This window comes from Anopheles maculipalpis, chromosome 2RL, assembly GCF_943734695.1.
Source record: "Anopheles maculipalpis chromosome 2RL, idAnoMacuDA_375_x, whole genome shotgun sequence".
Lineage (NCBI taxonomy): Eukaryota > Metazoa > Arthropoda > Insecta > Diptera > Culicidae > Anopheles > Anopheles maculipalpis.
The window spans coordinates 52,681,021-52,696,511 of NC_064871.1; the positions used below are offsets into that span (position 1 = coordinate 52,681,021).

Genomic DNA, 15,491 nt, shown 5'->3' on the forward strand with positions numbered 1-15,491 from the left:
AAGAAAAATGTATTATAAATCGTATTTTTAAATAATTCCGTAGCGGGTTCCTACCTAATGGAACAAGCTTTCTTTTTTTAGGACCGTTCGATTCTTCCGTATCATCGTCCAGACTGTTAAACACATCCTTCATTTCGAGTTTTTTCTTTTTCGCATTCACGTTAAGATTTAAGCTAATCGTCGGACCCACTGCGGACTGTTGCGGCAGCAGCTGATGATGATGATGGTGATGATGGGACGATTTGTCGGATATCGAGTTCATCTCGCTATTGCTGTTCGCTTCTGGACTTTCGGGGATTCCGTGCTGAGAGTTTGACCGTATCGAGTGCCGTGAGCTATCATCATCTAGCATTACGTTGCCGCCACCGATTCCTCCACCTCCACTGCTACCGTGTCCCATTAAACCGAACGAATCGCGCGTTTCGGATCCTGCGTGTGGAGGATGTTGACCAGCGGATGCTACACGCTGTTCCGATGCGTTGTGGTGCATATGGTGATGCTGATGATGATGGTGCGGATGATGGTGGTGATGATGATGGTGATGATTGCTATTACCCATGCCATCCATTATGCTGGCTGAACCGGAACCTGGCCCGTTCGATGCACTGCTGTTGGCGGCCTGGAGTGCACTGCCGGCTGGTGAGTTAAAGTTTTCCTGTCCGCTAGAATCGGACTCGATCGGCTCTGCATCGACCGAAGCAAGTTCCCGCGAAGCTTGTGCTAGTACATAGCGTTCCTTGTTCATGCGCTCGCGCTCCTTAGCACGTTGACGTTCTATTTCACGGACCCGTTCCCGCTCGAGCTCACGCTCACGCTGTTGCGATTGTTCCAGATTTACGTCGATCAGTATTTTCGGTTTGTACAGATCCTCGCGCTCCTTTTTGGCCTTCTCAAACTCGAGCGTCGGATTATCGTACTCTCCGCTGAATATTTTGTTCTTCAATTCATCCAACTCTTCCTGCTCCTTGTTGCGATCTTTAGAATCAGCGTCCGCTTCCCGAACTCTTTCGGCAAGTCTTCGCTGTAGTTCACGGCCCCTAGGGAAATAGAAAAAACAAATTATTATTGGATCTACAGAATACTGAATGAAACGAATGAATCTTACTTGTAGTACTTTGGATCATCACGATCATCGTCATAGTCCTCGAGAAACTCTTTCAACCGTTTCGCTTCCTTCTCGCGTTCCTCCTCCTTGCAACGATCCTTCTCCCGATCCTTCTCGTAATCCTTTGCCTTTCTCCTTTCTCTCGCTTCCCAGTTCCTCAACCGTTCTTGGTACGCCGCTTCCTTATCACGGGCTTTCTTCTCTGCCTTCTTCCGCTCCCGTGCTTCTTCTTCCATTTCCTTCTCTTTCTGAATATCGCGCGGATTGCGGTTCACCTTTATATCCTCCCGCTCGCGTTCTCGTTCCCTCTCTCTTTCCCGCTCCCGCTCACGTTCTCTTTCGCGTTCACGTTGTCGTTCCAAGTCACGTTCACGTTCGCGTTCCCGTTCACGCTGTTCGCGCTCACGCTCCCGTTCTCGTTCCTTGTCGCGTTCCCGTTGTTCACGTTCTCGCTCACGTTCGCGATCCCGCTCACGGTCACGCGAACGTGATCGACTGCGCCGCCGGGATGAGTTGGAAACTTTCTTATCCTTTCGGGGCGATGCCGAACGGCGCTGTTTCTCTTCTACACGCTTTTCTTCGCGCTTTTTGCGCTCCTTTTCCTTTTCTTTCTTCAACTCTTCTTCCTCGGTGTATTTGCGGAACTTGCCAATTTCCTTGTTGATGATGTCCCGCTTACCGTCTTCAATATCCACCGTTTGAAGCATTTTCTTCTGCTTTGCTTGCGTTTCTTCCTGCTGCTGTTCGGCTGCAGCTAGCTCTTCCCTAAAGTCTTCTAATATATGACCGATGGCTATCATTGCTTCGTCATCGCCTCGCTTTTCGGACACTTCGTTCGTTGTTGCAGCATTATTTTCATCCTCTCGAAACGAATCGAGCAGCGCTTTATTCTTGGCATCCACCTTTGCTACCAACTTTTTGCCACCGACCTCTAGGTCGTGCACCAAACGAACTGCTCTAGCTCCTCCTGCAGGGCTATGAACAAAACAGATACAAAGATCATTTAGTTATAACGAGAGCTTTAAGTATAACGTGCAAGGTCAAACTTACTCATATTCGCAAAAACCAAAAGTAGATACCCGCTTCCAGTTAACCACCGTGCCACAAGTAGCTAGAATCTGTTTTATCATTGGGTCGGGTACTTTCTCGCTGATGTTACCTACAAAAACAGTTACTATCGGCCCATCGTACACCGGTTCTGGTTGAGGTGGAGGTTTGTTGTTGTACATCTGTGGTCGAGATCCAATCGTTGCTCCGGAACGAAAGCTTCCGCCACGATTTGAGGGAGGTGGCTGATTCATGGCAGGCATCATTTGTTGCTGTAATGCAAAAATATGTTTAGTAAATAACTTCGCGTACTGTGAAGCTTATCAAATACGGTTAATACCTGCACTATCGGTGGAGCAATGTACGGGATACCAGCGGAAACAATCGTTGTTCCCGGTGGTCTGGGGTGGAACGACATGATACGTGATACGCTTTTCCTATGCAAAATTCAGCATTAAGCTCTACTCTTAGATGTAGCAAGCAGGTGCTCTGTCGCGATGGAACCCTAGTTAACTTCTGCTCGCAAAGTTTGCAACCAACAACAAAAGCGATGCAAATTACAAGATCGCTCGATTGCTGATGCTCGGTCCAGCTTGTCAACAATCGATATTACTATTACTTGCTTTTACACACCGACGAGCAAACCCACCACAGTTGCTATGGTCGAGCACAATATTGTTCCGCTTGCCAACCAATCTTCCCGGTATCTTTTCGGGATGCACACACTTTGCACGCAGCTACACACGCACACACGTAACCCCAGCCCTGAGGTTTTGACGGAGGCGCGCTAAGATGGAAAGGAAGAACTTTTCTGCTCTCTTCCGTACACCACAAACTCAGCTAGGAATGTCACGCTAAAGGATGACCAATTGCGTGATAAACACTAGCAGAACATCGACAACGTTTTCTGCATGTACTAAACCAAACTGTGAGCCGGTTTTGGGCAAGTTTGAGGAACAATTTCTTCACGATTTCGCTACCTCCTTCGTGCAAAAAAAGATTGGACGACTCGCGTTAGTGGGGCTAGAAAAGGTTGGCTCAATGGGTCTCATTTTGACATTTCTCGGCGCTGTTTTGACAAACAGAGAATCGGTTTTTAGTTCCCCAATTAACGAATGTTTCCTACTGTCGATTTTTCACCAAATAGTGGTTTAAACAAATAATTTCGACATAAAAATATAAGATTTAAAAAGCAGAAGAACTTTCTACTGCAGAAAGTATAGGATTCTGGGAATAAAATTTTATTTTTCATCACACCCCAAACGTCAAACTATAAAATACGATGTGTTGCCCAGATTGTGATTTCCTGTCATCAGATGCTATAAAAACATAATAAACAAACTCGGTTGCGAAAGCACAACGTTGCCGGCACGATGCGTGTTCTTACCGATGCATCTTGCATTCGTGTGCTTTGTAGTGAGAAATTGTTAATAGGTGAGTCCAGTTGTTGTATGACAACTAATTATGAGATATTTTTTTAATATGAGCATTTCTTTATTGCCTCCTTCCAGCCATCGGAAATCAGTTGCTTCTACTGTACCTCACATCGAACGGAAGAACAGATCGTACGTTTGCACCACTACCACGGCTAGTACATAAAATTCATGGCATAAAATCATGCATTATCGAGTCGGGAAAATATCTCGTTATTATACACGCCGGTCGTGAAGCGTACTGTATGGTTTTAGATTGCCAAACACACACATTCACCGACAGTACGTTGATCGTTATGCCCGAAGAATGGAGCGAACAACCGGTGCCTTACGTACGGCGACGTTTGCATGATTGGATTAGTAGCATTTCTCTGCTGTCTCCTACACAGCTGTGCATTGTAACGTGCCATGGTGTTGCAGCATTATTAAAGCGCGATAATAACAATCACTCCCAGCGATGGGATCTGATCGATAAAAGCCCATGTGAAGATGGGTCTACGCTGTACTGTTCTACTATCACTGGTAGAGAATGGGAGAACGTTGTGATCCTTTCCGGAACTGCTCTTGGTCTGCTACTGATCTGGTCTGTTGATGGACCAGGGAGCCGTGGCAAGGTGCTGAAAAGTGTATCAGCCCATAATGGAGTAATTTTTTCGATAGAATGTAATTTCGATACGGGTTTGCTGAACACTACTTCTGATGATCGTTCGATAAAATTTTGGAATGTTGAATTGTCCGTTAACAAGGATGATTGTTCTAAAACAGTTACGCTTCGCGAGGAACGATATTGTTTTGCCCACACTGCCAGGGTATTTCAGTGTCGTATTATAAATGGAGGTAAGAAAGTCTTAACATTTTCGTTGCATGATTAATCACTCCAGCTGAGTGGTTTATTATCGTTGAAGCTCATCGAACGTTAGTTGCATCGATCGGAGAAGATTCTCACCTCTGCCTGTGGACGACGGAAGGAAATTTGGTGCTAAAAAAACGTTTAGACGAAGGACCTACCCTATGGAACATGGACTATGATCCTGAAAGTGGCACCATATTCGTAACGGCAAGCAATGGGAATTTACATAAGTACTGCATACGACACTTTATCGAGAATGGTGATAATCTCTGTAAAGATCAAACTGAAATGATGGACATAAGCCCAGTACTGTCGGGTGGTGAGCATTTGGCAAAAATTAAATTCTTACCCAACGGATGTATGGTTGCTGTAACGAACCAAAGTCAGATTAAGCTGCTGGACAATGATGGAACAATTGTGCAGAGCCTCGTTAAGCAGGAAGAATTTAAATGTAGCCTTATAGAAGCTGGATCAACATACCTTTACCTCACCGGTGGCGGTTGTAGTATCAAAATTTACGACGTCAGTGAAAAGCACTGTGCCCATCTTGCAAGGAACGCAACCGTATCGTTTTTACAGGAACCATTCAAGTGTGAGAATGGAAGTACAGATATTAAAGAGGGTACGATCCGGTCTCTGAACTATTGTGCCCGATCGAAGAATGTTGCCATATGTGATGCTAGTGGACGGTGCTTCGTGCTAGACGAAAAACTTGCAATAATCGTATCTAGTCACAGAATACCTCAATCAGCTGAACGTTGGCTAACGTCCTTCCTGATGCTCAATGAAGAGTTATTGCTAATGGCTGATAGATCGGGACACTTGTATCTCTTTGCTAAATCTTACATTGATCCCGTGTTTAAACTAACAAATGTGCATGGAAAGTTAGGCATTACCTCTTTCACTATCGAAGAGCATCCTGCACAAAATTCAAGGGATGGTTTCTATGTAAAAACAACGGGTCATGATGGACGAATTTGTGAACTCTTTGTGAATACCGTCACAAGACAGTTAGAACTACTAACATTCACCAAATCGATCATCGGTTGGATCGATCGTAGGATGGTTCATAACGCAAGCACATTCTATCTAGGCTTTAATGATTCCCATTTCTTAATGGCCGATCAGAGCAATGAGATACACGTTCAATTTGACTGCGGGGGAGGCCATCGGTGCTGGGATTTTTATTACAATCAAAGTTCCGAGACTTTCTCGTATGTTTTCATTCAACACAAGCGACTGAAAAAAGTTCAGTTTACAATGCGAAACAATGTTGGTAGTGAACTGAGGCTGCCACGTTTTAACTGGCACACAAGATCCTGCAATGTGTTGCAGGTGGTTCGACGTGAGAATTCCTACTTAATGTTCTCCGGAGGCGAAGACAACATCCTACGGATAAATGTACTGAACCAGGGGGAGCTCATCGAAGAACATCGTAAGCATATTTTTAATCACATTTCAAGCATAAAAACTATCACAATAAAGTCGCAGCCAGAAAACGACACGCTTCTCATTATCTCCGCCGGCGGAAGAGCACAGATATGCGTGACGAGTGTAAGTCTGAAAAGCTTTCGCATAAAGCAAGAGCTAGAATATATGCTGCTGGCCACAGACTCCGAGCGTACGCGATGGAAAACGAATCGAAAATCTACCTTCGATCCGGAAACAAAGTTTATGTGTGCCGCTTTGCTTTCAAACAACGATCAAATCGTTTTCGGTTGTTCTGATGGGTTTGTGCGAATCTATCAGCTTTCCTTTAACGACGATGGGCAGGTTTCTTTATCGCTGACGAAGGAAATATTTTATGGGCGATGCATTTTAAAGATGACCACCGTTGAGGTGGACGATTCTTCACTATTTGTTTCGATGGCCACCGATGGACTGTTATGTTTTTGGGATACGGCCCATTCGGATGAACCTTTCTATCGACACCGTCATCATAGCAGTGGAGTTAATGCCGTCGATGTGAGGCAAGTCGACAAGGGAAAGTTTGTGTTTGCTACTGGAGGTGATGATCAGTCAGTAGCGGTATCTTTGCTAGAAATTGTGTACCACAGCGGAAAGCCAAACATTCGGGTGCTAGAGCAGTTGTGTGAAAACTATCTGCACACTGCACAGGTAACTGGTTTGAAGTTGCTCGACGATAATCAAATGATCAGCGTTGGTGTCGATCAACGGGTTTATGTGACCAATTTTACCGGCTACGAAAAGCTCGTGGTCGAACGCTCCACTAATACGTGCATTGCGGATTTGAAGGGTGTGTCGCTGTTGCGAGACGAGAATGAACTAATTTTGTATGGCTGTGGAGTAGAAATAATTCCCCTGCAAAGCGTTTGATGATGGTTACATACAGTAAATCTGGTGCTTACTTCTATTTGCAACGCTTATTAAATTCAGTGCTTTTGCAGCTATTGGTTGTACTATAGTCCTTTAAAGTTACGTACAATTGCATTTACCTACTTACAGAATGTCAGTAAACTGTAGTTAGATTCGGTATAAATTTCATAAATGAAGAAATAAAATTGCAATTGCCTTCTAATTCTAATGAAATTTTCTTGCGAGTTTTAATGTAAAGGATTTAGGAACATTGTTGATTAAATTTCGTCAGTTTCAGTCTGAACATAATTTGCACTTGTTGGAAAATGCGTCCAATCTGATCATTCATCCTTGTGGAGTTTTGTCAAATACCTCATATATTTTAATGCACTACCAACAAGAAATCACGTTGGAATTAAATTCTATACTACTATAAGATTATAATAATGCTATAAGATTATGATAATCAAATTATTTGATGGCTCATTTCATCCATTAGGTTACCAGAAAGTGTCCTCTCCTCTCTCTCTCTCTCTCTCTCTCTCTCTCTCTCTCTCTCTCTCTCTCTTTCTCTCTTGAAGGATTGATTCATCAAACTTTGTTTGTCTGTGTCGATCCAAATGTTCTGTCTTTAGGACGAAAATTGATGTTTTAGGATGATCAAATTGATGTGGTTTCTGGCTCTCGTATCTTGTAGGAGTGCTCGTGTTAGGGCGAAAATATATTTCTATAAACTTCTCTACTTTTACGTTCTCTTCCCTATGTTTCTATTGATTCGAGATCGTATGATTTCCTTCCTTTTATTTCGCCCAACTGTCTTATCTATTCCCCCATACCCATTTTGAGCTTTTCGTACATGTTTTTTTTTATGTTTCTTACACTTCAATTTAAGTAATAATAATAATCGTTAGAGAATTGGGGAAAGCCAAAGCCATCTTGCATTTTTCCTGTAAAAAATCAATTATGTTTGATTACCGATAAAATCAAGTAAGTATAGTGTACCAAATTTCAAGAATAATAGTCCATTTATCTCATTTTTAACAATAAATTATTGTTAGTCAACAACATTGTGTGTTATCTTATAATATTTCATCCAATTCCGTGTTGAACAGCTCTCGCAAATTGTGTGTTATTTTAGGCACAATTGAGATAAATAGGCATCGATTCGTATGGTCAACCCAAAAGATAATTATTTTTTTCACAGAAATGTACAAATTTAAAAATTGGCTACCCACAAAAGCAAGAGTGCCACAAATCTTTCGCTATTTTTAATGAGAGAAGAGCTATAAAAGACGTAGAAGCTACTGTTCACAAATAAGAGATCTCAATTCTGGATTGGACTTCGTATCCGGATTGATCCGATTAGGGATCACAAGCCAGAAACAGATCCGCATTATTTTCATTACTAGTTCAGAGTAACTTATGTATTCAGAGTGAAGCCTAATAGTGTGCACTTATACGCAGCTCAGGTCCCAAAACAGATGACCAATAGAATAGGCAGTTAGATTCGTGACTGAAAGGAGCTCTTCTGTGACACGAACCGCTCAAGAGCATTAAGTTTTATCGATAACACACGTCAAATACTTGAAGCCCAGCGAGCAAATATGATTATGTTACATGCGAGATAAGAGTTGTTCGTTCCTCTCCATACATTGTCGGGGTAACAAGTGGGTTAACTCATCATCATCATCAACCAAACCTCAAACGAAGGTGTTCGTCGCCGATAAACGGAAGTAACTTCTCCACTACGAAAATAGGCGCATTCTTCAACGTATAAACATCATTATGTTCGTCGAAGATCAACAAGAAGTGAGGTTCTGCTCTACGGATGTTGGACGTCTCAACAAGTTCCATTCGTTCGTCAGATTCTGGCCCCAATGGAAGCAGATCGTGTTCGTCGTCAACCATCGGACAAGCCATCTCCTATAAGGAAACAGATGCCTTCCTGAGAGTTCAATTCTCCTGCCATTGGTCACCGTTAGCCAGCTCTTCCCGGCAGATTAGTGATCCTTAACCAGCCAGTTCTCACACTAAGAATTTCGCAACCGTTACTAATACGTCCATTCGCGATAGGTATAACAGAACAGAAAATTTAGCATTTTTTCATTTTCATTCCTAGTTTTGTATCTGATAGAAAGTGGGCCCGACAAGTGCCCCTAGTTATCAATAAAAATCCGTTTTTTATTGTTAGCTTAGCTGATTAATGAATGAAAAAATAAGTATAAAATGATTCCGAAAGCTCACAACCCGCTTTTTAAAATCAGGTCTATCAGAATTGAGTGAAATGATTTGCTTAACGTGCCTCGTTTGCCACAACTTCCCCTGACCATCTTCATAGTTATAAGTTAAGATAAAAAAGCTCAAATTCAAACAATAATCTTAGGCACCGTTCTGACTACACCACAGCAGCACACACAAGTGGACCGGTAACGCTGTCCTAACGTAACGTTTTCCTTTCTTCTCATACGCTCCTTCATTGGAGTTCCTGTACATTATACCAAACAGTGCGTGCGCCGTGAGTTCCGGTGAGTGATGAGTCACGTTACCCGATGCGCGTGAAAAGTGTAAAGCTTTTCCGAACGACATCTCTTTCTCTGTTGCTCTCGCCGGACAGGATGGGTAAGCTAAGCTTCGGGTTTTCACGAATTCCACAAATAGAGTTCCACAGGATTGTACGCAGCCATTATGCACAGAGCAAGCATCCGGAATAAGTCGTACGTTCAGTTTCCCGTTGCCACTGTTGCCCCCAGTGTTCTATAGGCTGGCTGAAGGTTTGTGGTTCAAAATGGTGTAATTGTGTGTGTTTTTGTATGTCTAATTCAGTGATAGTGATCAATACTGTTATCTACGTTAATTAGATATTGTGGGTTTCGTTTTTTTTTTATTGGAGAATTTTCCATCCGATGGAAGTGTCCTGCCAACCCTCCCATATGTCACTGGGTTCACACAGCAAGGGATGTTTGCAATCGATATTGTGTGCGTGTGTGCTAGCCTCAAGTTCACTAGAGTTCTAAAAAAGGGCGTATTAGCTGTTGCTACATTCATTGACCGTCAACTTTTGGTGGAAAAAAAAGGCAGAATGTATCCAAAATATCCTCCAACTATCGAATGGGTGGAAATGTTCCAAGGAATATGAAAGGGCAGAATGGTGGTTTTGATTAGATATGTGTATGTGTGTTTATTTTTTTTTATTCCTGCTACCCATGACCGTGATCATTTACTGCGCACGACAGCTAGCTGCTGCTGCTGCTGCTGCTGCTGCTGTTGCTGATGGTCGGAGTGTTTTGAACGTGCTCGGATTCGTATGGCTTCGTGTAGTATTTGGTTACTGTGAGTTTCCATCCACAGAGAGCCTTGCGAAAGGTCGTGAATCTTCCCGCGTTTCAGTCGCGTTCGTTATGTGCTCTCGAAGTGAAGCAGCACGTTATGAATTCAGTGTGCCATCGATATAAAAAGTGGTTCAGAGGCATGAAATAAAACCCAAATGTGTAGTACATCATCATTACTAAGGTTATTAGTGATACCGGTGGTTTCGTAATGGAGATTAGCGTACAATGTGTGCTGCAGGAAGTGTTAGAAGATATGGGTCTATCGCCTAAAGGGCTATTTATGTTTAACGATCAACCGAATCATTTTTTTTTTCTTCTAGCGCTGTGTTGTGTTCTGAAGGTTGTGTCACTCACCAAACAGTGTTTATTGTAATGAAAGAAAAGCAGAGATGACTATTTAAATCTCCCCTGATTAAATATATAACCGCAGCATTAACTTTTTACTGTACCAGCGACCAGCGTGAACGAGAAAATGGAGCATCAGTGAAAGCTACGTATGTAAGTGAACACAAGTTTTCTATTTATGTATACATTTGTATACGGATGTTTTTTTTTTAGTAACATCGTTACGAAATCAAACTATACACGGTACAGGGCGACAGAACACTAAGAACGGAAAATCAATGAAAGATAAGGCCCAGATCGTATTGTAAGAATACGAATATACTAAAGTGCCATTATGGGACTGCTGGTGATGATTTATGTTGCAGAATCTGTGTGTTGCTTTCGCGTTTAGAGCGCACAGAGCTTAAGGTATAAATTATTGAGCGAAATACTTGCAACGGGCTACGATAAGAAGCCGGAAAATACCGACTAATCGTCTTACTTGTATGCAATAATAATTGTAATGCCTAGCGGCATCATTTGAAGCGAACAATAAACTAACAAAGCTGTGAATATTGTTTTGTGTAGGATTGGAAAAACATCTTGGAAATAATTTTATCTTAACTGGTTTTTGAGAACGAGACCGCAACTCTTCGAATGTTAGAAACATTTAATGTTAAAATCGTTGCGTCGTTCATGATATCATAAGTTAGTGTAAAATGAAACTAGAATTTTAGAATAGAATGGAAGTTTTGTAAAAGCTTGAAAACAGGCTTTTCTAGTTCAACAATCCGTCACACCTAGTACACTAAGTACTGGGCGTCTCCACGGGACAACAATTATCCTTTTGTTTCTTAGTTTGAAAAAGCTCTCTGTGAAACCGTGTTTTTGTGGAAGCTTCCTGCATTAGTGCCTTTTTTTTAAAGCAGTGTTAACAGCTAATTAGAATGCTTTTTTAATCTTTTCATCAAGTTTTTACCAAGTTTTAAATACATTATAGTGAGTAAAACGAATTTAAAGATATTTTTACATATTTCGCAAAGAAGAGTTTAACTATGCAAATGTAGTATTACCGTGGGTGTCATCGTCAGAAGAAACGATGGATCAAAGGGGTATAGGATCTATCCTATTTGATAGGGGAACTGACAATGTAGCTCCAGTTTAAAATGTTATCTGAATCAGGAAATGAGTTAATGGCTAAATGAGAAAGTTATAATTGGATAGAATTGGTATGAATAATTTTGTACTCATTAGAATAAAAGTAGATAAGCCATATGCCACAAGAGACTGGCAGGAGTATGCTATCGACAGCTTTTTGGTTCTTGTAGGAAGGTTATACATTCATATTATCATAGGAAGATAAGGACTGTATTTACTATTCCAAACAACACGAGTCCAGCACCATTTTTACAAATTATTTATTTAATATATTCCCTCGGATACACTTCTTCGATGCGGATCTAAATATAGCGGCAAGAGTTCACACGGCTACAAACAATCTCCGAGGGAGTTAAATTTTTAACTATAGAAAATCAATAACACTCCTTTTTTCTGTTTCAATGTCCTTTGGTACTTGTGTTCGGACAAGGGATTAGTATTGTTCCCGGCAATGCAATGCAATTTTGTACATGCTAAACGGTTCGTGTACGTGTTTTGCTGACGTACCGAAATACTTCTCCCAACAAGGATAATGGTTTACAAAGAACGGCCACTTTAATGATGCTCTGAAAGAATGATAAGCAGCGTCAAACGCCAGAAAACAAACGTGTATTTTATTATTCAAAAACCCATTCCCCCCAGCACTCTCATCACACATACAATTTTAGCAGCACTTCCGGGACAGTGTTTGGTTTGTGATGTTTAGCAATCAGGCTGTTGGTGTAAACTTGTGTTGTGTGACCCTGCTCTTAAACCGTGGAGTTACATGTAGCCTGAGGCTTGGTGGAAAGCAAACAGAAGAAACCCTGCCAAATGAAACATCGTTGGTTCAACGACGACGATAGACAATCCGTTAGGATAAGAAGCCCTAAGTCTTACCAGCAGGCCTGGCGGGACACCCACGCCGTCGGTATCAAAGCGATGTGGCATTATCGATTTTAAATAATCTTTCTGAAAGGACCGACATCGTAACAGGTTTTAGTATCCATAACAAGATCGACCTCATCATTCCGGCAGGCATAGGGTACGATGCTCGTCTACCAGCACCGGACATAACTGCAGTGAAACGTCCTGATAAGCATTATCCAACCGAGAGGACGCAAACCATACCGGAACACTGAAGGAATGAGAGCGTGTGCGTGTGGTGTTGGAACTGCTTGCTTCCGTTGTGGCGTGCTGTAACCGGCCTAATGGCAACAACGAATGGAGTGCTGTTGCCCATATATTGCGTGTGTCATTAATGTATTTGATTTCGTATTTCGGCCATTATCCGGACTGGTGCGGACATTGTGCTAGTCGCTAACTTTAGCCGCACGGTTTTATTTTGCTCACAGTTTAAGTATTTCGGGACAATGACGAACCCGAACAACAACACGACAATGCTATGCTTTGATCGATTTATGTTCCGCTTGATCTCAGTAGCGTAATTGCCGTCCGAGGCACGTGATGACGGCGTCAATCGTAAGGTAACCTTAAATAATTTTGAACAGTTAGATGGTGCTGGTGGTATAGTGGTATAGGTATAGTTTGTTAATTGAATAAACCTCTTCACTGGTTCCAACCTGCAGAAACTTACAAACATATGTAACATTCCAGGGAGCCTTATCACGTTTTGCACCTTCCACATACAGTCGGAAGATCGTCGGTGCTGATGGAATAACATGCAATTTTTTTTTTAAGAAACACAAACACGCCAACGTCTTATGATAACATTCCGAGGTTTAATGAGCCTAACCTACAGCTGGGTGATCAAAACAGATAAACTTGTGCCTTATGTCTTGAGTGTAGGCAGTAAAATGAATCGTAATTAAGGTATCGCGTTAGCGACGAATATAATTTCTGAGGTTAATCTCTATTGAAGAGCGTTGTCCAAACATTCTGTATTGAAAAACAGAGAGTGGAAAAGAAATAAAAGGTAAAAAAGGAGGGCTTTTTAATATATTTCTATAGTGCTTTCATGACGTAATATTCAAGCACAAATAAATGCTATAAGTTTTCAGATGTAGTACGGTTTTGATTGTCGTTCAATGTAAATATTATTTTTTTTCATTTACTATATAAGTGAGAGTACTTTCTAACAACAAATTGTTGAAGAACAGCTTTATTAGCTTTATGCTACACAAACAATAAAAGAAGCACTTTAATATTCTTCATGGCTTAACGACCTTTTAAGGTCACGCCGGGCATCGAATAGCTTATTAGACTTGACGATCCCCTTTAGTTGGATAGTCAAGCCTTCACGGTCAGACGGAACGGTCCGGATGGTATTTGAACCCCAGTCCTGCCGTGTAAAGATCGGCGCAGCGATCACCTATACCACCGGGCCACCCAATGTACTTTAATATACGAAAAATAAATAATAAACAATAGTCATTTGGATTAGAATGATTGTTCCCATTACTTTCAAGCAATGGTTTTTCTTTTAGCTCGTAATTTTTAGTTTTAATTTTTTCCGGAAAATAAAGAGAAGATTCCAAACAGTCCCAACACAAATATTCCTTGTGATAAAATTTTAAATAATATCCTTCGAAATGCTTTTCCAAATTCAGCATTGAAAGGAACAGTTGGTATTTATCTTTCCAATGCTACGTTTAAGCGTGCTACGTTCTAGTGAAAATGTAAATGAAATGGTCTAATTTGAATACAAAGTTTAAAGGGACGCAACAGCAAAAATTCCTTTATTATAAGCAAAAAAACACACCTCTGCATTCTTTCGTTGCGAATGATTGTGCAATGCGCTATACGAAAGGATGGAAGACGCTCTTTTTCGAACATGACGATGTGCCCCAAAGATGTTAATGGTGATTTTGTCTTCTTCTGCAGCCGGACGAAAAGGTATACAAATGTTTTGTTAAGTATGGATTTGCTGTACGAAGCAAAAACAGAAACAAGTTTTTTTTTGTATTTTATCTCATTTGCCGAAGTCGAAAGGAATGTAAAATATTAATTTTGAATGACATTCGACAATAGCTGGTCCTACACTAATGGTCTACGGACCAGTATTTTTCGGTAACATAATTTATCTTCCTCGTCCGACTTCGCATAGCAGATAGCTTTTGGAGTGTGAATGTGTATAAAGCAGTAAAATCGATTGAAATTCATAGTCCATCTGAGACATCTGCTCCGTTCGCATGGTACGTACCACCGTTGTCAAAAAAGCTTGCGTAGTATTGGTGCGTTTATTATATAGTTTTGCTGCACAATAAACACTCCATTTAGGTATTAAGTTTAACAGACTGTGTAAGATAAAAAGGAAAACCATTGTGAGTTGGATTGCAAGCTCAGCTTAATCCCAACTAGAGTTCATGTCAATCCGTTTTGTTTCGTTACAATGCTCTTAAGGCTGCATTGTAACTAATCTAAGTAAATATTTGAAGAACTTTCCGACACAGTAAAGAATATGGGTATATGGCAAGAGCTTTGTGCTTAACGTTCACTTTGCTTTGGAATTGAGACATAAACCGAACGCTGAAGAGTAATGGCACCGGTAATGCTTACCACATTATCTTCAACGCTAAATTGATACTATTCATGATATTGTGTTTGGGTGTAATCAACTTACTCGAAGATTTAGTACAATGAAACTCTATGGCCATTGCTTTTTCAAGTACAGGACACCCCTAAGAGAACATTACGTTCTCCCAAAGTTCAGGGTTGTTTCCCAAATATTCTCAAAAAGTACTCAAAGTTCATTAACGATTTTGTAAATATTTTTGAATTCTAAGAGTTATATGTTTACCGATTTCCCAAGCACTTTAGAATACGTCTCGAGGATTATTGATGGATTTTCCTTTTTTTGTTGTTGATTTTATTCATTTCTAGGGCCCCAACGAATACCAAAATAGTCTGTATACGGTCACGGTACTTCAAAGAACAAAACACAAATAATTTATTACTAGCTACTGTATTACAATACATCGAGAACCGCC

The 15,491-nt window shown here is 41.1% G+C and overlaps 4 protein-coding genes across 9 annotated transcripts in view; 2 read left to right on the forward strand and 2 right to left on the reverse strand.

The window, feature by feature from the left end:
- LOC126556994 (RNA-binding protein 25) overlaps positions 1-2,570 on the reverse strand; it is a 121,103-nt gene extending 118,533 nt beyond the window's left edge. The window contains exons 1-4 of the mRNA XM_050212607.1: positions 2,493-2,570; positions 2,156-2,424; positions 1,106-2,080; positions 55-1,037 (exon numbers count right to left, since the gene is read on the reverse strand). Of these exons, the coding sequence (XP_050068564.1) occupies positions 55-1,037; positions 1,106-2,080; positions 2,156-2,424; positions 2,493-2,570 (2,305 nt within the window). The remainder of the gene's footprint in view (positions 1-54; positions 1,038-1,105; positions 2,081-2,155; positions 2,425-2,492) is intronic.
- Positions 1-15,491, reverse strand: part of LOC126558919 (GILT-like protein 1) — a 149,413-nt gene that overhangs the window by 26,234 nt on the left and 107,688 nt on the right. The window lies entirely within an intron of this gene.
- On the forward strand, positions 3,526-6,772 carry LOC126567250 (WD repeat-containing protein 6). The gene is made up of 3 exons (XM_050223481.1): positions 3,526-3,586; positions 3,664-4,422; positions 4,491-6,772. The coding sequence occupies exons 1-3, from the start codon at positions 3,526-3,528 to the stop codon at positions 6,770-6,772; spliced, it is 3,102 nt and encodes a 1,033-aa protein (XP_050079438.1).
- LOC126557288 (putative thiamine transporter SLC35F3) overlaps positions 10,550-15,491 on the forward strand; it is a 32,501-nt gene continuing 27,559 nt past the window's right edge. For all 6 annotated transcript variants that reach the window (XM_050213003.1, XM_050213004.1, XM_050213005.1 and 3 more), the window contains exon 1: positions 10,550-10,578. The gene's annotated coding sequence lies outside the window, so the exon portion shown is untranslated. The remainder of the gene's footprint in view (positions 10,579-15,491) is intronic.

Coding starts and splice junctions, on each gene's coding strand:
- LOC126567250 (XM_050223481.1), top strand. CDS start 3,526: ATGCGTGTTCTTACCGATGCATCTTGCATTCGTGTGCTTTGTAGTGAG. Junction 3,587..3,663: donor TAGTGAGAAATTGTTAATAG/GTGAGTCCAGTT, acceptor GCCTCCTTCCAG/CCATCGGAAATCAGTTGCTT. Junction 4,423..4,490: donor GTGTCGTATTATAAATGGAG/GTAAGAAAGTCT, acceptor TTATCGTTGAAG/CTCATCGAACGTTAGTTGCA.